General features: G+C 41.9%; 2 protein-coding genes across 2 annotated transcripts; one reads left to right on the plus strand and one right to left on the minus strand.

Annotated features, from left to right (window-relative positions):
• Positions 1–2,809: 2,809 nt before the first annotated feature.
• LOC310958177 (protein zyg-11 homolog) lies at positions 2,810–11,509 on the minus strand. The gene is made up of 14 exons (XM_083929015.1): positions 11,370–11,509; positions 10,573–10,738; positions 9,005–9,804; positions 8,653–8,793; positions 7,089–7,265; positions 6,775–6,839; positions 6,414–6,513; positions 5,601–5,651; positions 5,061–5,222; positions 4,909–4,956; positions 4,394–4,594; positions 4,243–4,295; positions 3,831–3,928; positions 2,810–3,198 (listed from the first exon to the last, which is right to left on the minus strand). Exons 1-14 carry the CDS (start codon positions 11,370–11,372, stop codon positions 3,017–3,019), a joined length of 2,247 nt encoding a protein of 748 aa, XP_083785141.1. The 5' UTR covers positions 11,373–11,509; the 3' UTR covers positions 2,810–3,016.
• A 3,651-nt stretch (positions 11,510–15,160) lies between these two features.
• LOC310958178 (angiopoietin-related protein 1-like) lies at positions 15,161–24,692 on the plus strand. The gene is made up of 5 exons (XM_083929016.1): positions 15,161–15,288; positions 19,135–19,970; positions 21,460–21,653; positions 22,716–22,986; positions 23,662–24,692. The coding sequence occupies exons 2-5, from the start codon at positions 19,169–19,171 to the stop codon at positions 23,847–23,849; spliced, it is 1,455 nt and encodes a 484-aa protein (XP_083785142.1). The 5' UTR covers positions 15,161–15,288; positions 19,135–19,168; the 3' UTR covers positions 23,850–24,692.
• The last annotated feature ends 1,556 nt before the right edge of the window (positions 24,693–26,248 follow it).

Raw genomic sequence — 26,248 nt, forward strand, 5'->3', positions numbered from 1 at the left:
CCTCTTATCTGTATGTCTCTCTGCATACCTCGCATCCTTTATTTATCTTGTCAAGAGATATTTTTAGCCACAAATCCTATTTTTGCACCTGTCAATTTCCTCATAGACATCTTTATTTCTATCGTGCTGATCCATCTGTTCTCTTCATGTAAGGAGTTTGCCGTTTTAGGAATTGTGCTCATTTGCTTCCTTGCTTAAAGTTAGATGAGATTGATTCCTCTCTTGTGTGTGTACCGTTAATATAAAGCTACAGCCCGCAATTAGCTTAGCATGAATACTGGAAACATGGGGAAACGGGTAGTTTGGCTTTATCGGAGGATGACAAAAACTCTACCAGCACCTCTAAAGCTCACTAATTCACACGATATGTGTTGTTTGTTTAATCCATACAAAACCTTCTAAAAATGTTTTTAAAGGTGTAAAAACAACCTTTTGCATAGAGTTATGTGTGACAGTTTCTAGGCTGTCTTCCTGTCTCCCAGAAAATCCAAACTTGATGTTTTCATACTATGATTTTTGTGTGAATTAAACCCAGATGTAACATGCTGATTGATAAGCTTAGGAGGTGTTGATAGGTGGCCATTTCCTTTTTAAGCTAATTCAACCTGCTGTTGACTTTAGCTACATGTACAGACATGATTGTATCTTATTTGTTTAATTCTGTATAAATATAATATCGAAGTGTATGTGGTTTTGTGTGGAGGGTTGTGTCTTCAATATCGATGTCAAAGCCTAGGCAATGGCAACATTAACGTTACTGTCGGCGTCATGAGGCCACAGAGGCTAAAAATTTAGCAAGCTAGTAAGCACTTAACGTAATATAAGAAATGCAAAGACATAATGACACATTAGAAATATGGAGCCGTTGGGAATGTCAACATTTTCCTAAGATCTAAAATATTGAAATTACTAAGATAACAATAACTTACCGTCCATGGGAAAAATTTACTTCCGCAGCCTCCACCGTTTCTGAAAACATCTGCAAACGTGTCACAACTGGTGAACTCTGACCTCAGCTTTCAGAAAATTTCCACTGACAAGAGAGGACGTTCATACGGACTCTGCTTGTGAAAACAGTAAACACCTCCTCAAGTTTCTGCTGCGGCAGTTGCTAGCAACCAACAAAGACTCGTCACTGCTTCTGGCCAAGACTTAAATCCGGCACATAACCTCCCAAACTGTGGTTTTAACACTTTGGTATTTGTACAGATTAATTGTGTTAATTAGAGGTGCTGGTAGGCGGATTTTGTAAAGGCTCGACAGCCAGTCTTAGTGCAAAGCTAAACCAGCTTTTGTTCTTACTCTCGGCAAGAAAGAGAATATGTGCATTTGCTAGATCGATTGTATTGCTAATGTCTTATTTATTCATTTTGAAAGGTAAAGTTTCTTCTTGTCAGACAAGTTAGTTATATGGTAAGGATGTCCTCTTACCTTTTCTTAGCTGACAGTTCTGAGGAAGGCTGGAGTACAGCCGAAACTGTCAGCTAAGAAAAGGTAAGAGGACATCCTTACCATATAACTAACTTGTCTGACAAGAAGAAACTTTACCTTTCATGTGTTTGCTCGTACAGTTCTTTCCTTTGTTTTTCCGCCTCTGTCTATGTGTTAGTCTTTCTGCCTGTCTCCGTCTCCTGTGTCACTTGAATATTGATAGGTTCTTTGAACCATAAACTTCAGACCTGATTAGGGCAATGCACTACCTATTTGCTCTTTTGTTCACCTTACCTCCTCACATGCTCATGTTTTCCACACAAGGGCAAAGGCACCAAGCGTGCTATAGTAAAACCTACAGCCCCTGGAAAGCAGTGGCATTTTCCCACACTGCTCTTGACTTGAACTTCTCTCTGTAACATCACACCATGTTCACTATAGGGTGCTCGACCTTTGATCCCAAAGGACCGCCTCTGCCACATTAATGTTTAGGGGTTGAGGCAGTAGTTAAATGCTGACCCTGGATCAGTTTACGCAGCTCTTTCCTAACATGCAACCTACCACTGGCAAGAAGATGACTAACCTGGTTGAATCACCAGCACACAGTGCCATATTCTATTCAGTAGAGCCCTTTGATTTCCTCGGGGGGATTTAAAAATATGAGTTAAAAGGGAATTAACACTTAAAAGTTGAACAGGGTGGTACAACTCAAATATTCACGAGAGGTTGTTAATCCACTTTTCAAAAGGATTTATTAATAGGCTCACTTAGAATAGACCGTAGATGCCTACAAGCAGTTCTGTCTTCCAGCTGTGTTACATAAAATATAATGAATTCAGCATCTAGGATACCAGGGGAGAGAGGGAGAGCAGGAGAGCAGAAGAACTTGTTTTGAAGCTTTACAATGAGGCCCTCAGTACAGACAGATAAACACAGCAGATTCAAGCAGCTTTGGTCTCTTGCTAGTTATTATGTATGATCCTGAATTTTAACATTTGGTGACTGAATATTTTACATGAACACATCTTAAGTGCAAAACAGCCCTGAAGCTACAGTACCAAAGCACCCCCTAGTGACAGGTTTTGGTTCTATGCATGATTTGCAACACAAGCTTAAGTCTGAAAGAACACTAAATTAAACCTCAGAAAACTGTAAATGTTAATTATGACTTTCACTACTATCTTTAAACACTTTTCCCCGCAAATGGATTTTGAACTAAATCAACAGGTTAAATAACATGAAAGAAACTTTTAACAACCAGTGATTATGCTCACTATGTAAAAACCTTACTTCCAAGATGATTGACGTAAACTGTCTGTACTTTAATATGGTTATCTGCAACCTCAAGTCCAGCCAATTTTAGGCACAGCTCAGTCCGGACACTTTCTCCGCTATCTATTTTGCAAGGGGCACCTTCCACTTAGCACCACCCAAGACGACTGTGATTTGTTTAAAGAAATACAAAGTCAGAATGTGTGGTAGGTGTAGCCGGACTGAAGATAGATAGATCTAGATAGGTCCGGCCAGCAAGACTAGGCACAGCTCAACAATAAATCAAAATAAATCGATTTTCCTTGCACTTATTTCAAGAGTGCTGAGACCCCATCTGGTCATTGAAGGACCCCGAGTGACTCTGGTGTTGCTCTACCATAAACAAGATGCTGTCTGACAATCCTGTGATGTCGCTGTGTGTGTCGGGATGTGCAACCAAAGCCCGCAGAAAATCAGTGACACCCTCCTTCTCCATCATGCTGCTGTAGTGTGAAGCTAGGGAATAGAAAGAAGACGTGGTAAGAGACAAGAGAGGAAGAGAAGACCACCACCACTTGAATGTTAATACTCCGGAGACATATTCATGAATCTATTCTAACATTACATAGACTGCAATATTTGTGGCAAGTCAGCAATCAGATCTACTTTAAATAAATAATCAAAATATACAGGGATGCAAGTAATGATTATTGTCATCATTAATCCAACATTTATTTTCTAGTTTAGTCTCTAGGATGTCAGAAAATAGTTTCAAATGTCCGTTTGACCTATTTAAATGTCTTGTTTTGTCCGACCAACAGTCCAAAACCCAATGATATTCCATTTAATATGATAACATACGTATATAACAGAACAGAGAAAAGCAGGAAATCTTCATATTTGAGAGGCTAAAAAAAGGCCTTTTCGGACATTTTTAGATGAAGAATTACAAATTCTTAAAATGGTTTCTGATTGCCTTGTGTAGATCGACTTAGTGATTAGACCAATAATCACTGCAGCTGCAGTACATTCACAGTTCTATATGACAAATTGATCTTAATATGTTGACCCCTATAAATCCACCCATGTGCTCCCTGTAGTTATTATTCCTCCCAATATTTCCACAGTAGTCTGTTTGTGTGTCTTACTGTTTTGTCTGCAGACCAGATGTATAGCCCACACTGCCCACAGCTGCACTCCCGAGGGCTGCCAAGTCTGAAGAAGAGGACAAAATGGACGGAACGACCTGAAATGTGTGAACAAAGAGACAGTACACTGGGATTAAACATTTTTTTTACTGTAGTTATTCCGAGTATTTTTCTCTGGTTTGTCTTGTGCTTGAATTAACCAGATGGTCGATTTTCTTTGGCATCAGTGCTCCAAGGGAATGCAAACTGAGGTGTCACTCACAGAGAATTATTTTCAATAGATTTTAAATTGCTTTCTTATGATCGCCTGAGCTTTCTCTAGCACTCCTGGTAATATTCTACATAATGCATTAAAAGTTACCCGACTTTAAAAAGCTTTCTTTCCGTCTTGTCCAGTTTGCATTTCTCTCACCTGTATGAGACCATTTCTCTCTCGAGTTGGGTCCATGTCATTATGGATGCATGCTGCAAAAAAAAAAGATGCTTTGAAAAGAGCAAGTGGAGAATTTCACTCTGTATAAAATGCAGAAACAGCATCAAAAACTTTTGCCTCCCACACTCACCAGCTGCTTCAGTATGTTGCTGTGGAGCGCGTCGCCCAGGGTCCAGGCCTCTGGTCTGGAGGCGAGCTGTGCCAGAATCCCCCCTGCAAAGTAACGCACCCCCACCTCAACCTGGGAGTCCTGCAGCAGGCTGAGGATGTGCTCCAGCAGGTCCTCCTCCATCAGCTCCGCATGTAACACCTCCACCTCTGCTATGTTATTCTGAAACATAGAGAGACAAATGACAGCACTGTTGAAAGCATTACTAATATTGTCAGACTGCCTACAGATGGATTTAACATTTTGGGGCAATATGTAAATATTTGACAAAACTCTCAAATACAGATGCTGCCTGATGTCACTGCTTTACATTACTGAGTGTGGGAATGTTTGCAGAAGAAAATGAGCATAAACTGTAACACTGCAATCATTTTGAAATGATATATATATATGCAATAATATATGCAATATATGCAATATGCAGTACTGTGGGACACATGGCACAAAAAACACACACATACACACGCTGAACCCACCAGGAGGCCAAGCACTTTCTGTTGAATGGAAGCTTCAGTGTAGTAGGACTGCAACACAAAAAAGGGACAGCATGGCAAGATGTTTATGTGTGTGTGTGTGGGTGCATTTCTGTATTAATGTGTCTATCAGTGTATTTCTGGGGCTCTTCTACCTCAAGAACCTCTTCGTACAGCTCCAGGCCTTTGCACTCGATGAAATTGCGAGCAGCATTGGGCATCTCATCTGTCAGGTTCCACAGAGCACTCAAGGCAAACTTCAGAGTGGAGTCCACCACTCCCGCCATGGCTTTCTGCTGCACAATAGCCAGCAGCTGCTGTGAGACGGAGCAAACGAGTGGAAAATGAGACAGAGGGGAGTGATAGAGAGGGTCGAGGAGACCAAAAGAGACAAAATAAATGAATAAATAAATGAATACATAAAATATACATACTGTGTATTACATACACAAAGAGAGAAACAGAGAGGTGTAATTGAATAACTGGGTAATAGTAAACCGTGAAGGACGAATGCATGGGGCAATGAGGTGACAGTGAGTAAATGAGTATACACAGGGTAGGTAATGGAAAATATGGCGAGTGAGAAAGACAGAGAGAGGGGGAGAGAGAACTAGAAATACACTCATGCATATCTAGTGATAAGCCGGGGACCTTGTGTAAGTTTGAAACTAAATACCTTCATAGTGTTAATGTACCTTCATAATAAAGACGTCCTTGCTGAGCTGAGCTGTCTCCTCTTTGGACAACTGCAAATAAATCAAATAGATGAGTGCTTCTTTGAATTCGACATGTTTTTTCTAAATGTCAAACTAGAGCAAACTGTTTATCGCACAGGGAAATTGGCCCCATTTGACTGGACTAAATAAAAGCGTAAAACTGGCTGTTGAAACTAGTGTCACATACAGGAAGTGACTGAGGCCCAACACTCTACATGAACCCACATAGGTTCTGTCCAAGACCGACCTGAACCCGAACCACAGCAGCAGTTTTGGGAACCGAGCATGATTAAAAACTTTTTTTTAAATGAAGAAATATACATATGCACTGATATATAAACTTTAGCTTGTAAAAAATGTCTAATATAAATTACACATTCATTACATAAGTCAACTATTTTCAGTTTGGTAACAGACATTTGTGACACGTTCAACACAGCCTAAAAACTGTCATAAGCCAGATTAAATAGTGACTGTAAAACATTTCTCCTCATTATTGAGAGGAGAGTGTCTCAGGACTGTTTTACTGAAATATCAATGAGACAACAGTCAAATGTTGAAATTATGCATAACAGTAGGTTATTGAGTATAGCACGAAGCATTCCTGCTTAACTGGAAAAAAACAACAACAACGGCATTGAAACATCAGGGAACCTTCAAGGGTCAGGCCAAATCGGGTTCGGCGGAGAATCAAAAGCTCTAAGGCACAGGGCTCTAAACAGGTGGGACCAACAGGTGCTAAACTATTTTCCTGCAGCAGACTAATGCACAGTCAGTGAGCAGTGTCTTGACCTTGGCCACCAGAATGGAGATGACAGCCACAGCCATCCTCTGAAGGGTAGGATCTTCGTGGCTGCGCAGCCAGTTAATCACCAGCATGGCTGCTAAATACCTGAACCATGATCACATTATGGATTTAAGGAACACAGTATTACAAAAATACACGAGTGATACACAGAGAAGCCTTGGGAAAATCTGAGTTCAGACCTACACTTTTACATCTGGAGGTAACTATTTCTTTTGGCACTTACATTGCAAGACAAAATATATTTTAGCTGGATCACAATTTGTTGGAAAAACACTACAGTGCCACTCTATGAGTGCACTGATTATTTTGGCTACTGCGTGACCGTGGACCGAGAAATTAACTAACTTGTCAAAAGGGACATCCTGAAGGATGTAGTCACTGCAGAGCGCCAGCAGACAGTTCTTTTGCACCTGGAGAGATGGAAACAGTCCATGAATTGAAGAATCCCATGGGTGTAAGAAGATATATGTGTGTATGAGGTATTATGGAGTAACTACAACTATCTGAAGCTGCAACAAAATGCACCAAATATTAGGTCTGAATCTGATGAATGATAAGACAGCTGGTAGCAACAGAGCCTTTCTGTGCCACATTTTGTTGTGTAACTACACATTATCATGATGGATCTGTAATCTGATACACTGGGCATGTCCCCTGACCTGTTGTTGGTTGGGGAAGGTCTTCATGGCGTACAGCAGCTGCATGACAGAGGCGCTGAGCAGGCTGACAGGCATGGCTTCTGCCAGGTCCTGAGTGGTCAGGTTGAACACACACGCTGTGGCCACCAGGTGGACATGCAGGGAGGTGGGGTGGCTCTGCATCCCACTCAGCACCAGCTACAGGAAGCAAAGGGTTTATTTCAGAATCGCATTTGTATCAGAATATGACCGAAAAAGCTGCATGTGGGGGGGTAAGGGTTATGAAGTTGTTTTTTTACAATCTGCTATGTTACTAAAACTCCATAATTAGAGGACGGTGATAGGATAGAGCATTTCCATGATATTATTAGTGTGTAACCCTTCCACCACCTGAAACTACTCATGACAGCTGTGAGGTTGCTTTGTACTTTGTATCTGCAAGGCTCTACTAAAAAGGACCTCTTTGTGATCACGACTAAATACAGTAATTATAGTGTCAGGTCAGAGGACATTTTGACTGTACAGTTTGTTCAAACAGCTAAAAGAAAGAACAGGATTGAGATGCTAGACTCCTTACAAAGGCTGAGCCACGAACACTTGCAAACTTATCATTCCTTTTCTTTTATATTTTAAAACATTATTGGAAATTATTTCCTCTACTGTGTAAAACCTTCATGCGAATGTCTCTGTTTTTCTGTGCAAGTTGTATGTTAATTCTTTCGGAGAGGTCTGTCTTGAACAGAAAACCACAAGAGATCTCATTGACATTTCCTGTTTAAATAAAGGATTAACTAACTAACAAGCAAAACAGCTTCTCATCCTGCAGAGAATAAGTTGAGTCGATTGTGCAACACTAGAGTACAACATCATACTATGCAATGTAGGGATGCACAGATTTATCAGCTGAAAATCTGCTGTTATTCACCTTGTTGACTGCCGACGGCCTATCAGCAAATAAGATGACCTTCACTGATGGCAGTGGTCGATGTTTATCTGCTGTTTTGCAACAATTATGCACTGTTAAAAGGTTAAAATGCTTTTGTAGCACTTATTTTTCTAAAAATGAATCGTAATATTAAAGGTTGTGTTTTTTTTATTTCTTTGCTTCCCTGGCACAAAATGGGGAATAAATAACAACAAAATCAAAATGAATAACAAAAAACATAGGTATTGGCTATCGGACAAATTGTTATTTTAAACGTCGGTATCAGCCCAAAATTTCACTACTGCTGCATCCCTCATACAATTCAGTTCTTTGAATTCTTCTTTCTTAACAACCTGGGTCTTATTATCATGGTTTCATCAAACCTATCTGTAATAAAAACGGGTTAAAGGAACACAATCATTCAGGTTTAAACACACCCTAGATTAACCAAAGTTACTTAGAAGAGAGAAATGAGGGATAATTAGTGACATTTTACCTTGAAATTAAATGATTTGGATCATCTGTTCTTAACTGTTGCTTGTTAACAACCTTTACTAAACAATACAAATGATGGCCAATATGACGTAAATAAGAACTGCGTTGGAATTAATAAAATTATGCTTTAAAGATATTGTTCAAAAACAATGCTAACCATAGTACCTTTAGCATATCCGGTCGTGGTTTGTCAATGTCAGTGGTTAGATTGTAGAGATGGACGAGGGCCTCTCGCATGAAACACTCGCGCTCTCTGTACCTTCTCAGGGCCTCACACACCTGGTTCTCATTAGCCTCTCCGGTTACCTGAACATACACAGCAGATCAGCATTGTCAAGAGAGACAGGAAATGCAGCGGGCATTTTCAGTGCATTTAGAAACGGAGCCTCGAGTCAAAGACAAATGAGAAACTTATGTGAGAGTCAGGCTTGTGTGTCTGCCCATAACGTTCTCTGATGTCCTAACAATTCATAGCATTAAGGCAACTCTATGCTCTATTCCACCACTAGCTCCTTACTTTTAGGTTTTGCAGTGAAGACAGGATGTCACAGGAGCTAGCCTCGGTGGCTAGCAGGCCCAAGAAGACCAGTCCACCTCTGGCCTCCACAAACGCTCTGACTGCTGCTTCAGTGATTCTCTTCCGTCCAGAGATATCTAGAGAAACAAGAGAAGGGAGGACCTGTGGACTCCCCTCCAAAAGCTGCCGCACTGTCTCTTCCTCGTCTCTCCCGTCACTGTCATCCACAGCATAATGGTCCTCTGAAAAGTCTAGATGCCTGAGCGCGTGAAGTTGGCTGAGGGCAAAGAGCAAACTGGCAGGCGACATATCCAGCTGCCGCAGCCGATGGACGATCAAAGATCTCAGGGTGTTTTTGCAATCAAGGAGCGCGGTAAGCTTTGAGACGGCACTGCAAGAGATGTCCAGACTCTCCAGCTGAGGGAGGGTGCAGATATCCTCAAGGGCAGCGTCAGTCAGGTCTGTGTTTGCAAGGTTAAGTGTCCTCAAGCCCCGCAGCGAGCTGAAGCCAACACGGGTCCCTCCATCCTCCACCAGAGACTCCCAGTCCACATGTAGCCCAGAGAGAGACAACTTCTGCAGGCTGGATCTGCACTCCGGGTTGGAGGCCAGGCCTGAGATGATGTTAGCCCCAGTGAGGCCGCCAGAGACCCAGGAGGCATCTAGTTCCTGGAGCCGGTGAGGGCAGAGGGCCAGACGGAAAGCTTCTGCAGACATTGGACAGGAGCGGATGGAGGCTCGGCGCAGGCGGAGCTGTTCACAGTTTCGGAAAATCCCAACAGTGGTGTCATTTAGTAACCCTTGTAAAGAGAAGGAAACATAGAGATGTTGCAGAAAAAGTAGCATCCGTTTAGCCACATTGATGTTTATGGAATAGACTTTTCCCACCATTTCAGGCTGGTAAAGTACATTTGTCAACTAACAAATCATATGATGACTTGGTAAGTCAAGGATAATGGTGGTCCTGCATGACGCTTCCTGCTACTATTATATTCTATTAACCGTCATAACATATAAGTCATATTCACATAACTATAGATATTATTACAGTTACTGGAAGTGTGTCTGTCTCTGTCTTTGTGTCTGTCTTTTCTCACTTTCTCTCTCCTTTTCTTCCTCCCTAACAGTTGCAGACAGATGTCCGTCCTCCACAGAGCTGGGTCTGTCTGACGTTCCTGCCTGTAATAGGGAAGGTTTTCGTCGCCACCGTACTCTACGGGGGAATTGTTGGGTCTATGTAAATCATAAGTTAATCATAGATTGTGGTCTATACCTACTCTGTAAAGTGTCCTGAGATAACTTTTGTTGTGATTTGACACTTTAAATAAAATTGAATTCAATTGAATTCAATTGAATTGATACTCCTCTTCTGAGAATAGAATTATCTTTTCTTATACAGGAAGTTGTGTGCCTGGAAATGTATAACCAACTTAAGGTCATAGGTCACATTTGTTGAGGTGTGAGATCATTGGGGCCTTTCTACATTTTGCTGCAGAACAACTATCGCCTGCTAGCTGCAGTTGTTGATATGGATGTTGTTAGAGCCTTCTTCTGATCTCCTGGCTTACCTTTAGTTGCCATCTTACACAGGAGCTGGTCTGCCATCTCCTGTGGGAAGAGCGGGGCCCAGCTGAGGCACAAGGAGCTGTCTGCTCGCCTGCTGCACAGAGCGTCCAGGCTGCGGCACACCTGAGCCAAGCAGAGGTCGCACAGGGCCTGGGGGCCCTCTGCTTCCTGCAACACATCAAGAATCATACTACTACTGGGTAATACTACTACTGATGCCGCTATATTATTAGTCTGTTGTAGTTTATTGCTTTGCATTTATGCTTGTTTTTTTGTTTTTTTTTCCTGGTGTTTATCTGTTTATTTCTTTTTTGTACATGTAAGTGGCATTGAGTGTCTTGAAAGGCGCCCATGAATAAAATCTAATATTATTATTATTATAATAAGCACAAGTGCAGTGATCTTAAAGGGTTAATTCAGACAAATAACTGAAAAATGAATCACAATATATTTACCCTTTAAAAGCAGGGTGTTATTAATAATTCTGAGTTGTACACGGTGTAAAATATATAACTATAACTATGTTTTAGAGGGTTTTTGGTCACGTTATGCCCTGACAGTTGTCTCTCAGGCTTGTTCAGGGGCTCAACAGGTCCACAGTGACACAGGATAGGAGTCTAATTTTATCCGCAACACTACAAGCAAAGCCCGTTTAAACCAACTAATCCAGCCGGTCTCTGTAGGGCACAGTGGACAAAAGCAACGGGTCGGTGAACAGGCTAAATTAACACGCGTTTGTCATTGACACAAACGGTAAAAACCTTGGTAACAGTTTACAGGAGACGAGGGTCAAACTCACCATGCTTGAAAAGTACGCAGCCGACAGGGCAATATATGATTAAATAAGGATAACGAGTCGTTCAGTGATATTTAAAAGCAAAAAACCGTCGCTGTGTTGGTCAAATAATTCGCTTTCAATCAAAGAACAGTTGGGAAATCTTCTGTTTTGATGTCAACGGTCGACGACCAACTGTCACAAGCTGACCGCCTCCTATTGGCCACCACGCGTGACGTCATAGAGGGCTTGGTTTGAAGGTATGCTAGCTTGTTTGCAACATTTTATTGAACAAAACAATAAAGTGGATTAATGTCAATGTACTAGTTCTTCAAGGGAAGCATCATATCCATAAAGCTAAATTCTGCTAATCTCGACCAAACTTTAATCTCTTCAAATTTGAATTTCTATTTTGAGTCTATCCAGATTATCAATAATAAGAAATGTAAGAAGAAGAAGAATTACTTTTATTTATTTTTTTCACTCTGTTATTATACAGATTACACACACACACAGGCCCAAAATACACACGTGCACAGACAGGACCTATATACATGCAATTAATGGAGAGATGTCAGAGCGAGGGGGCTGCAAATGGTTGATTGAAAAAAATGTATTCATGCTTATCATGATGCTAGTTCACCTTTAGTCCCTATTTAGCTGACATTTAACTATCTACTATCGATCTATTTTCCTGCACATACAGGCAGTGGTGTAATTTAACTAAGCACTAACTGGCTATTAGTCTGTCTAATGCAACTTTATACTTCCACTCCATTACATCCCAGAGGCAAATACTACTACTTTTACTCCACTACATCTGTCTGACAGCTTTAGGCAGTGGTTACTTTTTAGATCACCCTTCTTTGTTCTGTGAAAACAGTGTTCTTTCAAATTTGGTGATTTTTAATTCAGCTTCTTTTTTAATAAAGTCAGGGATTAAGTGTTCTTTTATGGGTTGAGGACTTTCTGAGCCAAATAAACTATTGAAAAATCCTCTTGGATCAGCTGGGAAATGCATCCTCACAAAGCTGAATACAGGGTGGTTTTTCTTTGACCTTATGGAGACAAATGGTTCTCACAGGACAACCACGTTGCAAACACAATGATCTTATAAAATATGATGTATTGCTGTTGCTAAAATTAGCATGATCTTAAACTTCTTCAGCAGTAAAATGCAACATACAATAAGGCAGCTTAAATTGACTACTTTTACTTAAGTTAGGGTTTGAATGCAGGACTTTTACTTGTAGAGGAGTAGGCCCCTGTTTTCACACAATAGTATTGATCATTTTACTTAAATAAAGGATCTGAATACTTCTTCCAACAACGCTTACAGGTAGTATTTCTATTTAGGATTATGTAGGAAGGTAGACCCGCAACATCGGTGAAGGTCATCTCTCTCATCTCTTCTTCAACTGCTTATCCGGGGTCGGGTCGCGGGGGCAGCAGCTTTAGCAGGGGACCCCAAACTTCCCTTTCCCAGGCCACAATAACCAGTTCTAACTGGGGGATCTAACAGGCGTTCCCAGGCCAGTGTGGAGATATAATCTCTCCACCTAGCCCTGGGTCTTCCCTGAGGCCTCCTCCCAGCTGCCTGGAACACCTCCCTAGGGAGGCGCCCAGGGGGCATCCTTTCTAGATGATCCTGAATCACCTCAACTGGCTCCTTTCAACGCAAAGGAGCAGAGGCTCAGGTTCCTCCTGTGAAGGTGCAGGTGGTAATAAACGTATTTAGCCACAAGGAGGGGCTCACACAGAGAGAGAAATAGAGATAGATTTTTAACTTTAACAGCGTATGTTAGTTATAGAGAAATGTGAATAATTACTACAAAACTAGTAATACAAAGGCATGAGTCTATTCTGTACATGAGGGGAAAAAGTAGCAGCAGTGACATCAACAGACTTTTTAAGGGCAGGGGCAAAAATGAAACGCGGGCACCTCATTCTTGCACACTTAAATAAAGTGGAACTTTGCTTTGTTGAAACATTCGTCTAAGGTTACTGGTGCAAAGATTAAGCTGTTTAAATGAAGTAAAAAAAAAAAGGCATGATCAGAACTTAAGCAAATATTCCACTATCCCACACCTATTATGTACATGAATTCAGATTTTTCTTTCATATCCATTTCCTTCCCTTTGGACATCCACTTCAGACACTATCACTTCATTAAATGGCCTCATATGGGTTAGAAGGGGCCTACTGCACCCACCAGTAGGTGCAGAAGGCTGTCATCTAGTGCTTTTGGGACCACTTGGCGTCATTTTTTAATGGTCTGGGAGTCGCGTTGTGGCCTCAAACAAAACAAACATTACTTGGTTAGGTTTAGGCAACAAAACTACACGGTTAGGTTAAGCAAAATATTTTGATTTTGTTTAAAATACCAAAGAACATTATGTAAGAAAGTTAACTTAAAGACCACTGACTTTGGGTTTCACTTAGGATGGGAACACCGGTCTCCCGGTTGATAACCCTTTGTTTGTCAAACCCAACGCCCATCACAACCTTCCTCCTTGTATGGAATGTTTGGACTTTCAATACTCCCAACAACATTGACAGGTGATCCAGCTTACCATTACAATAAATCGCCTACTAAGGCAACTCTGAGGTATAGTAGGGCCTTTCCTCCTCATATCTATAATGCCTATTCAATTGTCTAACAATGGCTTAGTCGGCTGCTTGGGACCCCTTTAGATATATCCTGAGACCTCCTTAGAACCCAAACCCAAGGTTGGGAAACCAGACTACACACAGTGGGGCTTGTTAAATATTGTGCAGACACAGATAAAGATTTCCAGGCATGGGTTGAATTAGACCAAAATGTATTTTTTAGCTTCTTTCAGTAAACACATGTTCTTCGATATATAATTTATTTAAATTGGAAGACCTCTATTATATACAACCGACCACGGCGGAGACACACGCTCTCAATCATGCATATGCAAACACATGTGTTCACGCATGCACGTGTCACACGCAAGCACCCACACACACACACAAACACACACACACATTATGAATGCCCTGGCTCGATTGCTCATGAGCAAATCTGTCCTCCCACATGCTGAAGCATGTCGCCCCACGCAGAGAATCCCCATGCATCAAAGTCTGTGCTTCCTCCTCAGTCCAAAACATTTAGCTGAGGGGTGTTTTTTTTAGTCTGCAAAGCCCTCTGCATATTGTCCTCATGAGCAAATAAACACAGCTGTCAAAAGCTCTCGGATTTCCACAAGAGACACCCCATGTATGGAGCAAACACTAGAGAAGCGCTCACATCCAAAACAGACCTCTCTATTTAATATGCTAAAGCTACTGGATTGCCAGAATCACTCAGTCATTAGATTAGAGCTGATGGGAAACAGCTTTGCGAGGAGTAAGTAGACAAGGAGAAATTATAGTGAATGAAGCTGACAGAGCGTTTATGTGCATGACATCAACTTCTACTAGCCTGACAGACACATAGCGTGCGTGGGAGACAATAAAAACATTGTAAACAAGACCTTTCTGAGAATAACAATGGCAACTATGTTGATTTTGAGTGAGAGCATCCTCACCACTCTTGCTGACTCCAAGCCAGTCTGATTCATCGCATAGTTTTTCATTTGTGGTGAAACCTTATATAAGGAGGAGTCTTTCTTTTCTTTCCAAACATTATGCGACATCAGAGAAAGAAGGCAGGGCTAAGCCATCACTCTGCTCAAACTACAGGGGAAATTGGCCTCCCTCTTTCTGCACCACCCTCTACTGTTCTCCTAGTGGACGGTGTATGCTTGTGCCATATCTGTATGCAGGCCTTCGTTCTCAATGAGAGCAAAGACAGAGGGAGACTGAGAGTGAGAGGAGGAGAATGGAGAGCATGAACCCTTTATAGGAAACACAACTGAGACACCAAGCTGGGTCTTACCTGCAGCTCCTGGACTGCTGACTGAACTCACTGACACAGGTAAGAGTTTTATGTTTTCATTTCTGTGATCACGTTATTTGTGAATCTAGCCTTTGTATCTGTTTTTTAATGCTTTGGAGAAGTATTGAAATGGCTGAAACTTTAGATTTTCCAAGTCATCTCTATGAATAAAACATTTTTAATTACTGATAAAAGTAAAAGGTAGTATAGAACAATGACATTTCAGATGAAAGTGGGGTCTTCTAGACACAAATGACTCTAAATGCTGAAATTAAAGTAACCAGTGAGCATTTTAAAGTCACTTTCATTTGTTATTAAAACCTTGTGATTACAGTCACCACGCACAGTACAAAGCTTGTGCATGCATCATGCCGTCGCCTCAGCCGACATGTCTAATCAGTGGCACCATCAGAATTACTTGTGGGCTAATTGGCACAGTCCTTTAAATCTGCTTGCCTAAAGCAAAAGCCACAACAAAGTTAGACTGGAAAAATGTGACTTTCTGATGTGCAATACATTAATGCTGTGTGTTGAAATAAGGGGGTGCAAATGTGGTATTCCATGCACTTTCAGAGGGTTGCAATTTTTTAATTAGGGATCTTACCAGAAGACAGTCAGAGCTCAGTGGTACCACTTCGAGTCAGTGGGACCATTGGCAGCGTCCTTGTGTTCCTCTGGGCTGGGAAAACCCTCCACCGCAAAGTTTGACCTGTCTGGTTGCAAGGACTGCATTAATTTAGATGAGGTTACTGGATCTGGTCAGCTCTGGCTCTGAGCGAGGAGTGGGAGAAAATACCCTTTTAATAAGTAAAAAAAAAAAAAAAAACACAGCTGCTGCAGCCAACTTGATGAAGACCAGCGGGGTGTGAACGACAGAGAGAAACCTGGTGGTAATAACTGCCGATGAGATTCACAGCCCTGGCTGAGGAGCCTCTGTGTAAACACTGTCACTCCTGTCAGGACCGGGGGCCTGTGAGATTCATATTGTGGGGTTGGAGACGTGCAGACGGGCCAAATCCTGAGACTGAGCTATTGAAGGGGATGACCTGTGATCACAGAAAGAAAAGAAAAAGTACTCAACAGTTAATAATAACTGACTGACAGTGCCAAGGTGTTTCTGAGCTCTTACACTGAGTTCTGACACACGGCCCGTTTTCCTTAAACCGCCTTTTCCTCTGCCCTCAGATGGCTTATAATCTAAGACAAAACAAACAGTTTCTTCCACGTATTAAATCTGCTGAACTTTTACTTTATGTCTGTCAATAACTCATTGTGCTTTATGGAAACACAAAAAATTGCTATATGTTTCCCTTGACGCATGTTTTTTCCTCCGACAATGATAAAAGAATACTATTCTGCTACAGCAACGGCTTGAGTTTAGGTAATGCTCTGGGATCCATCTTATTAACTGTGGTCAGGGCTCTTCAGGTCAACTAAACATCAAGAGGAGACCACAGAAATGATTCAAAGCCCCTGCTGTTTCTGTCTTGGTCTCAGATAATTCTGCTTCTTTGGCATCTGTTGAAATCAGCAGATTCATTTTGATGAGCTCCGATAGTGGGTCATATTGGGATTCTGTCACAGTTGTTAGATGAAGGTTACCTAACATCCTTGGCCATATTCACAAGACTGCCTTCTGGTTGGATTTGGCCCTAAATCAGCCTGAAATTGGCTCACTACTGGCTCCACTTTCAGAGCCAAGCCTCACTATTGACTATGGAGCGAGGGATCTTTCACTTAGCATGCATTTTTAACGTCATCTTCCACTACTCTTTTCGTTGTGCTGTCAAACTCAATAAGATCAAAACACAAGCTTTCCTTCCAAAAATAGACTCCAGAAAACATTACTCACAATTGAGGGATTCCTGCTCCCCCTGCTGCTCCTGAAACACATTTCTTTTATGTCTCACCAAATTCAAATTTATCTGTTTGTACCAGCCAGGCAGAGGTTAAAATGAGTCAGTGAGGCCCAACAAAAAACACCTGCTGACTTCTAGCATTTTGCTCGTTACTAATATACGCAGTTCTGCACCTCGTGGATGCTGGCAGCAAACACTATCCCATTAAAGTGATTTATTCAGTGGCCACAAAATATTTCCATTTTCAGGCAAATCTTTTGTCAGACTGAGACATTTCTAACTTGCTAATTGTCCACACCAGCCAGTGCAGGTCAACTGAAAGGCTATAGGGGAAGTTCATGGAAGGTCTGAGCCAGGAGCTCTACATTAATATGAAAAACAATCCCAGTACTTGCCCACACCCAGACACCTGATACAGATGTGGTAAGCGCTGTAATGAAAGAGAACCCATGAGGGAATCTATTGAAAATCTGAGTTACGATAACAGTGGGTGTGGTGGGTGGGTGGCACTGCTCTCACTCCACAACAAAAGTACCAAAAGGCACATCTTGCCAGAGGCAGGACTATCTGCAGTAGTTTATATGTGAAACCAGTTGTGTCTTTGCCTCAGTCTGCTAGCTTTCACATTACATTTTAATGCGGACTTACTTCATAATTAAGCGAAACTCTTATATTGAGTCTTGACTTGAAAACTCCTGTATCATGCCAACAGATGCAGAGTGGTTATATTGGATCATATTGGATTAGAGGAGAAAAGAAAACATCTGGCAGGAATTTGAACAAAAACACAAAATGAGTGGTAACAGAAAGAGAACCTCATACTTGGACCAAATTAAAGAATACATCTGGTGCCTACATACATTCATAATTCATGTAGCCAAAGCTTGACATCATACAAAGTAACACCCTTCTTTGTTCACACGAACATATATAACTTTATTCTAGGGCTTTCAATACAACTAACTCACCAAATGTATATTAATTTGTGGTGGAAAAATAGTCCCCAACAAATGCAGAATTTTGTTCTCTGAGTAACTTTAGTTAAAAACTACAATGTCCAGTTGTCCAGGATTGGTTGTTTTTATCTTTTTGAGTCTGCAGCCATACCAGCAGCTCTGTGAGGCTGTACTCTGGCACGTTAAGCTAAATTCTAACATCAACATGCTAACATGCTCACAATGGCAATGTTGACATGCTGAAGGTATAATGTTTACCTGGTTTACCGTCAAAGTTTTGCTTGTTTTAATGCTAACACTTGATAAACACACAAGTACGCTATAGGCTGAATTTTTTGTGCAAATATTATACAAACTAAAGTACTGAACACATTTGAGCAGCTGATGGTGCTAGATAAAAAGTCAGGGGATCACCAAAGTGATTACAGTTCATTCTGAAGGGGACATGAATGTGTGTATCAAAGTTCATCATATCACATCACATCAATATATCCAAGTGTCGATATAAATCATTCTGGACCAATGGCTGACCCACTGAATGACAAAGAATAACAAAATAACATTACCACCCAGTTACCATGGCTACAAACTTGAATTTACGTCTATTTATATTTATATTTACGTCTTCGGTAGGAGCCAATGACCGAATACAGGGTAGGGAAGATGGAAAATACGGAGAAATGGTCTGCTCTTCATTCCTTTTTAGAGGGGCGACAGTAGTTCAGTCAATAGGTGACTGGGCTGGGAACCGGAGGGTTGCTGTTTCAAGTCCCTGTGTGGACCATGAATGGAGTGTGGACTGGTGGCTGGAGAGGTGCCAGTTCATCTCCTGGGCACTGCCGAGGTGCTGTTGAGCAAGGCACCGAACCCCCAACTGCTCGGGGTGCCGGTCACTGGTAGCCCCCTTGCTCTAACATCTCTCCATTAGTTGCATGTTTATAGGTCCTGTGTGTGCATGTGTGTGTATTTCAGGCCTGTGTGTGTGTAAAATGAAAAAATAGAGTGAAAATTGAATTTCCCCATTGCGGGACCAATAAAGGAGTTCTTCTTCTTCTTCTTGTTCTTCTTAGAGATCTTAAGCTTGTTTGGAACAGCGGTGGAACCATGGGACCTGAAACATGGAGCATATTTATTCTGGTCAGTCTGTCTTTCTGGGGCAACAGCCAAGCCCTCACCAAGAACCCCATCCTCTCCAGGATACGAAGGGCTCCAGAGACCAGTGGAGAAAGCAAGAAGTGCTCCTACACCTTCCTGGTCCCTGAGCAGAAGATCACAGGACCCATCTGTGCCGCCCGTGGTTATTCAGTCGACAAGGACCGAGTGACACGCCTGGATGTGGCTGCAGTGCGTGACCTCCTGTCGAAGCAGCATAGGGAGGTGGAGACTTTGAAGCTGGTGGTGGATGTTGACGGTAACTTGGTGAATGAGATGAAGCTGTTGAGGAAAGAGAGCAGGAACATGAACTCCAGAGTGACCCAGCTCTACATGCAGCTGTTGCACGAGATCATCAGGAAGAGGGACAACTCATTGGAGCTGGCCCAGCTGGAGACACGCATCCTCAACGCCACCAGCGAGTCCCTGCGCCTGGCATCACGCTACAGGGAACTGGAGGCCAAATACGCAGCCATGTCTGCAGTAGTGAACAACCAGTCAGTGTTGATTGGAGCACTGGAGGAGCGGTGTATGCAGGTGTACAGCCGCAGGCATGACCAGCCACATGTGGGACCTCCGCTTGTGCAGGTGGTGCCTGAGAATATTCCTGTTAATGTGCCACGTTTCACCAATGAGATCCAGAGGGACAACACCCGAGCCTTTGCCAGAGAAAGGGGCTCTCGCTCAGGGCCTTCACCCACAAGCGGCACCCTGGAAGTTCAGAAACCTCCACATAGAAACTTCAGTGCTGAAGGTGAGTGAGTGAATGAGTTAGTGGGGTATCCATCCATCCATCCATCTAGTTTCATACATTTAGTCATCAATTCAGTCACAAAAATGCAAAACAAGTCATGGTAAAATAAGGATCATTAATGACTTTGCAGGCCAACCCTAACAAAATAATAATCACTGAGTTTGAACACAACTGCAGGTGGGCCAGTGGTCTCTATTTTCAAAGGTCTGCAAATTCAGCTGGAACTTTGCTCCCCGCTCCACAGAAAAAACACAAACCAGGACGGAAATAAAAATGTTGTAACGTCTCGATTGAGGCAGGGGACTTAAAGCAAAGCAAAGAAAGACCTAACCAGTGCGATTTTGCTCATCAACAGAAATTCCTGACACATTTAGATTTCGATTGCCCTCGTCCAAGAATAACAAAGTATGTAGGATTTCAGTGCAGCTGTGTATGAAATGTCTAACAAGACTGTTCCATTGCATATGAAACGTAGACAAAACCCAGGCTGGCATGATAGGCTTCTGCAAACCACAAAGTAGAGCCACTTCTGGTATACTTCATGAAGTGAATGGACTACTATACCTTTACATTATTATCATGTTATTAGCCAGGAAAGGGTAGCTCGCCCTTTAAATAAACTCAGTGCTACATGTGCTATTAATTAAAAATCTTGTAATGAGACACCTTGAAAAAAGACAGATGTTAGTCACATAGATTTTGTTAATCCAATATGTATTTTGTTTTTCTACCTCAAATGAAGGCAATTCATTTCTTATTACAGTGACTTAATTCACCCCAATCCCCTCGGTTTTTCTGGAACGATATAGATAGCAAACATTTTTGTGGACCCAGATAAATGCTTTTTGTATTACTCTGTCTGCTTGTGTGGTTTTGTTCCCTGTTTTTCTTACTTATTCAGCCCTTTGTCAGACATTGACTTCAATGTTTCCTCATCGTGTGAACTCATGGCATCCATGTTGTTGTCTCAATGCTCTGGCACCAAAAGTGTCTAAAACTGCCCAACAAAACCAAAACACAGTTAACTACATACTTGGTCATAATTGAGCTAAGACCAGAATCAGACTTTTTTTTTCTTTTTACCACAGAAATGGTTTATGGGGTAAAATGTGTCATTTAGAACAACAACAACATGAAACATTTTAGGAACTTCAAAACCAAAGATCTGTGACTGCACTCTAGCTTAGCTAGTCACAGCTAGCCTTAGTTAAAGCTAATTTACAGACTCTTTTCAACCTATTTCCTGTAATTGAAAATAAGTATTGTGGTTGAGATTGTTGCACCATATAAATAATGGAGGTAAAAGTAACATCAGAAAAAGTAGTCCTGCTAAAAGCAAACTAACCATGCTCAGAGGCCCTATATATAGTCCAAACTGGTTTTTGTTTGAGGGCTGGGTTGGCAGCGGTTACAACAATTAGCTGCTACTTACTTTGTAACGTCCCTGTCTTTCTTACCATCGGACTCCCCCTCTTATTCTTCCCTTAAGGCCCGTTCAGAGACTGTCTCGCGGCGCAGGAAGCTGGCCACAGCACCAGCGGCATGTACCTGATCAGACCAGACGAAGCAGAGAGGCCAGTGCAGGCCTGGTGTGAACAGGATATAGACAACGGGGGCTGGACCGTTATCCAGAGCAGGCGAGACGGATCCGTCAACTTCTTCAGAAACTGGGATAACTACAAGGTGATGACATGTGACACGTATCTTATTTTTCTCTCTCCTCTCCGGAGCCAACGTGATTTTTGGGTCATCCAGAGACAGGGTGCCGATATATGACCCATCCAGAGGAACCATCTGGGGTTCTCTAGTAGTATTTCCTGGGCCAGAATCCTTGTGTTTTCACTTACTGTAAAATATAACGCCCCGTCAGCAGCACTGTTTGTCCGAGGTCATTTGGTTTGTGATTCCCATTATGAAACATTAGATGGCCGACTAGGAAGGTATGTTCCACAGCTCAATCTGCAGGACTTTCTTTCCGAAACCGCTACTACATGCTGCCTTCCTGGATGGATGGATGCTTGGCTTACTACACCACACCGTATAGACCTTCTCATCAAAGCTCTGTGAGAATGAGACATGAGTATATCGCTGCTGGCAGCCTCGGCGATCCAGTGTTCCATTCAGCTCGGCCAGGCTTGTGCATGTGTAACTGGAAGCTAAATTGCTCTCTTCAACATTGATTTGCCTCTGCACTCTCCCACAAAGCCACCATATGTACACACACACACTGCACCAGAGAGGAGGCCCTGGACTGAAACCCTACATCGTTCATCATCTGCTGGCTCACCCAGCTAATCCACAATCCCAAACCTCAACCTCCTCTACCAAGTGAAGTGTTCTGCGGGCACAAGGCCAGACGTAGATTGCTTGTGGTTATTCAACACATGCGCCCAGGCCAGTTTCACCATTAGCCATGATCCAAGAGCCCTGTGGGGTTTGAGCGACGGACCAGCATTCTGAGGATGGATGCTTTTTTTTCGGCATTAACTTTACAACATCAGAGAAAGAATGGCATTCTTTTGACACAGGTCTTTTGGAGTTTTGTTGTTAATTACAGAGCCATGACCAGAACGTCATCAAAAAGATGTTCTGTTATGCTCCCACAGCCTCATCCACAAAAGGGGGTTTTAAGTTCCTAAACAATTCTCATGTTTCTAAACTCCTTAGGCTACCACATAAAAAACAATGCTCATTATTTTCCTGTGATCTTTCTGTAACCTTCCTTTTAATCTTCCTTTGACTCAGAGCGGTTTTGGCAACATAGACGGGGAATACTGGCTCGGCCTGGAAGGCATCTACAACCTGGGGAGGCAGGGGGACTACAAACTGCTTGTGGAGCTCGAGGACTGGATGGACAAGAAGGTCTACGCTCAGTACAGCAGCTTTCATCTGGAGCCTGAGAGCGAGGGTTACCGTTTGCGGCTGGGCACCTACCAGGGCAACGCAGGGGACTCTATGAGCAGCCACAACGGCAAACAGTTCACGACTCTGGATCGAGACAAGGATGCATTCTCAGGTAGGTGAACATGGGGTTGCTTTTTGCTATTGTATGTAGCCTTCTTTGAAGTGTATCATGATGTTTAATTGAAATTCCAAGCCTCTTTAATATTGTGATTCAGATATTAAACTTTTAACTTAGCTCCATTGACAGGCAGCTTAGTCTCCGTATCCGTCCATCCGAATTGCACCCACCATACCGTGAGTTGGCGATCCGCCCTAGAGGCTCCACTGACTCCTGTCTGAGGCTCAAACATGTAGGCCTATGGCTGATTCTCTCCAATGTGTTTAGTCATCCTGATGAGCCATTTGTGCAGTACTTTTTCACCTCGGGTGAAGCTCGTCAACCTCCGATAGAAGGTAGAACTTAGTTACGCAGAATCTCAACCTACCGCGAGCACACAGTGGTGGGAGGGGCGAGAGTTCCTCAATGAGGGAGAAACCGTAGATGAGCTTCCAGATCCATCGCTGTGGGTTTTTTTTTTACTTTCTATGAGGGAAATCCATCTTAAACAAAATATTAATCATAGCAAAGTAGTTTTTAAATACTTTAACATGTGTCTGAAGTGGGACTATTCTGTCAATATGTAGATGTTTTCTGAAGACAACACCAAATGTATTTGAATCCTTTTCTCTGTAAATAACACACTTCTTCATCAAGCTAATCGTCACCCTTGCTGTTTCCCCACAACAGGTAACTGTGCCCATTTCCATAAAGGGGGCTGGTGGTACAACGCTTGCGGCCAAGCCAATCTTAACGGTGTCTGGTACACCGGAGGCGTTTACCGCAGCAAATTCCAAGATGGGATCTTTTGGGCCGACTACGGCGGGGGCTTCTACTCTATGAAATCTGTCCGTATGTTGATCAGGCCCATAGACTGAGGAGATACTGTAAGCCAGGCTGGTCCAGGGGCAGCTATGGAGGCCAGGGAACTTGAACCTCATTCTAAATTGTGACTGTATGTCATCAGCAGCTGGTTGATCCTAGTTGATCAGTAGTGGCGTGAACAGACATGGACTCTGCGTGAACATTGTTATCTTTATATGATAATAGATGCACACATACAGGGATTTAAAGAAAGCCATACAGCTCCTTTAACCATCAAACACATATGATGGTGCAGGGAAATTAAGAATAATTAAGAACATTTTGCAACTACATTTGCAAACTGTCTATGTGATTAAGAGACCGCAGTGTTTTCCCCATTACTCCATAACCCTGCAACGATGAGGCGCCACATCTTTAAAGAACTTCATTGGTATTGATTTCACTCATAAGATTCAGCATTACAGGATCTACATGCAGCTCTTCCTACCTCGCCAAGATAAATGTGTGGGGGAAACACTCATACATGGTATTTAACTTGTGCTATAGTTTTTGGGAGCTGGAAAATACATTTTGTTAATACCTATATAGATTTATTTAGACTCTGTATCTACTTCCTGGCCTGAAAAGACCAACACCTTAAGGGGTTGGAAAAAGGGCCGTGGTTTAAATACATATGTTATGTATATTTGATTACACAAAAACAGTACTGGTTTTATTTTTTCTCCCTACTCTTAAAATGACCTTACTGTATGTTAAACTACTTTGTCCAAGTGCAGGTGACTCGAAACGATAACTTATGTGTATAATTAACTTATCATAACAGTGAAAAGGGCCAGGTGTCCTGAGGGAACAGAACGATCCAGAGAAAAAAAGAACTAATTTCCTCCACTGTATAAATGACAATCATTCTCAAAGTGTGCTTGCACGTATGGAAATTGCTGTTGTATGTTTTCCTAATTTGGTTGTTGATTAAATTTCAGTATGGGCTGAAAAACAAGCATTGTTGGAGAAATTACATTTTGTTTTGAGTGGCTTTCGAGCAGCAAAAATATGCCGACCAAGCGGGAGTTATAGGCAATGAGACAGACAACGAGAAACACATTGCTCAAAGCCAGACAGGATGAAGAAAGAAAACGAGAGGAGGGAGGAGAGTGGGATGAACAGGGATGGATCTGGTCCAAATTTCCAAAGTCAGAGAAATTGACATTCTTTCCACACAAAAGTGCTTCATCTGTATGTTTTTGTAAAATATCTTTCATTGACAAAGTCACGGGTGCCTGCACTCTGTAATCACTGCTATGGATGGAAAGCAGAATCCTTTGGGGGAAACCATCCCAGAAGAGAGGGGGAGGGGAATTTTTTATTTTTTTTACTGGTGGGTCTGCTCTCAACAATGGCGTTGCATCTAACAATCTTTGGTCTCTCAGCCAAAAATAGACCCTCATATTGAGCTGTTTTTTTGTTGTTGACCACAATTGCCCTCACACCCATCTCTTTAACATGCTTTTATAAAGCAACAAAACACAAAGCAAGGAGACCGGTCAAACCCAGCTGGACATGGAAACATGTTTATGAACATGTAAAAGAAAGCAGCGCCCAATAAAAACTGCTTTATAATGTTAAAATGAAACAGTAATAAAAGCTGATATCATTGAGTCACAATCTTGGCAGAACGACATTACACAACTTAACTAAACATTGAAGTTCACTTCAGGGGACATCCTTGTTCTCTCAGATTCAAAGGAACTCTTTTCATGTGCAATGCTGATTTGTACTGTTAACAAAGTCCTAATTAGTGCTTGACGTGTAACTTTTTAGTCTTTGTTTAGATTATATGCACATTCCCAACTTATCTTGTGGGTGTGAGTCAGGCAGATGAAATGTTGTTGTTTTTCCATCAGAGAAGACAGTTACGGAAAGTCTGTACAGAAGGAGGCAAAATTGCATTTAACAGTAATAAGCCTAATGTGTGTGTGTGCCTTGTGTTGGTGTGAAAAAGTAACAAAACAGATGAATACATCGCAGAGGCATCTCATTTCAAGTGGTGACACGTTTCTGTGGGTGACTGGCTGAGCGCGAGTCATCAGTTTAAGTCTGGCTCTCAACATGAACTATATGACTCTTTTTGATTGTCAGTTCTTTTTTTCTGTTGTCAAAAAAATCATGTTGTTATTTTTTATTTTAAAGAATAGTTTGGCATTTTGGGAAATACGCTTGTAGACTTTTCAGGGTTAGAGAGAAGATTGATTCACATGTTTGCACGGGACAGTCGGTAAGCTTAGCTTAGCACAAAAAAATGGATGAGTCATCTATGCTGATATTGGATTTGTAATTAAATGACTGAGGATGAATTAAAGTTTGACATTTTTAGAAATGCACTTATTTTCTTTCTTGCCAAGAGTAGAGTTGGATGGTTGATACCACTCTCCTGTCTGTGTCATAAATATAAATA

Source organism: Echiichthys vipera, assembly GCF_963691815.1.
Source record: "Echiichthys vipera genome assembly, chromosome: 15".
NCBI classification, from domain to species: Eukaryota; Metazoa; Chordata; class Actinopteri; order Perciformes; family Trachinidae; genus Echiichthys; species Echiichthys vipera.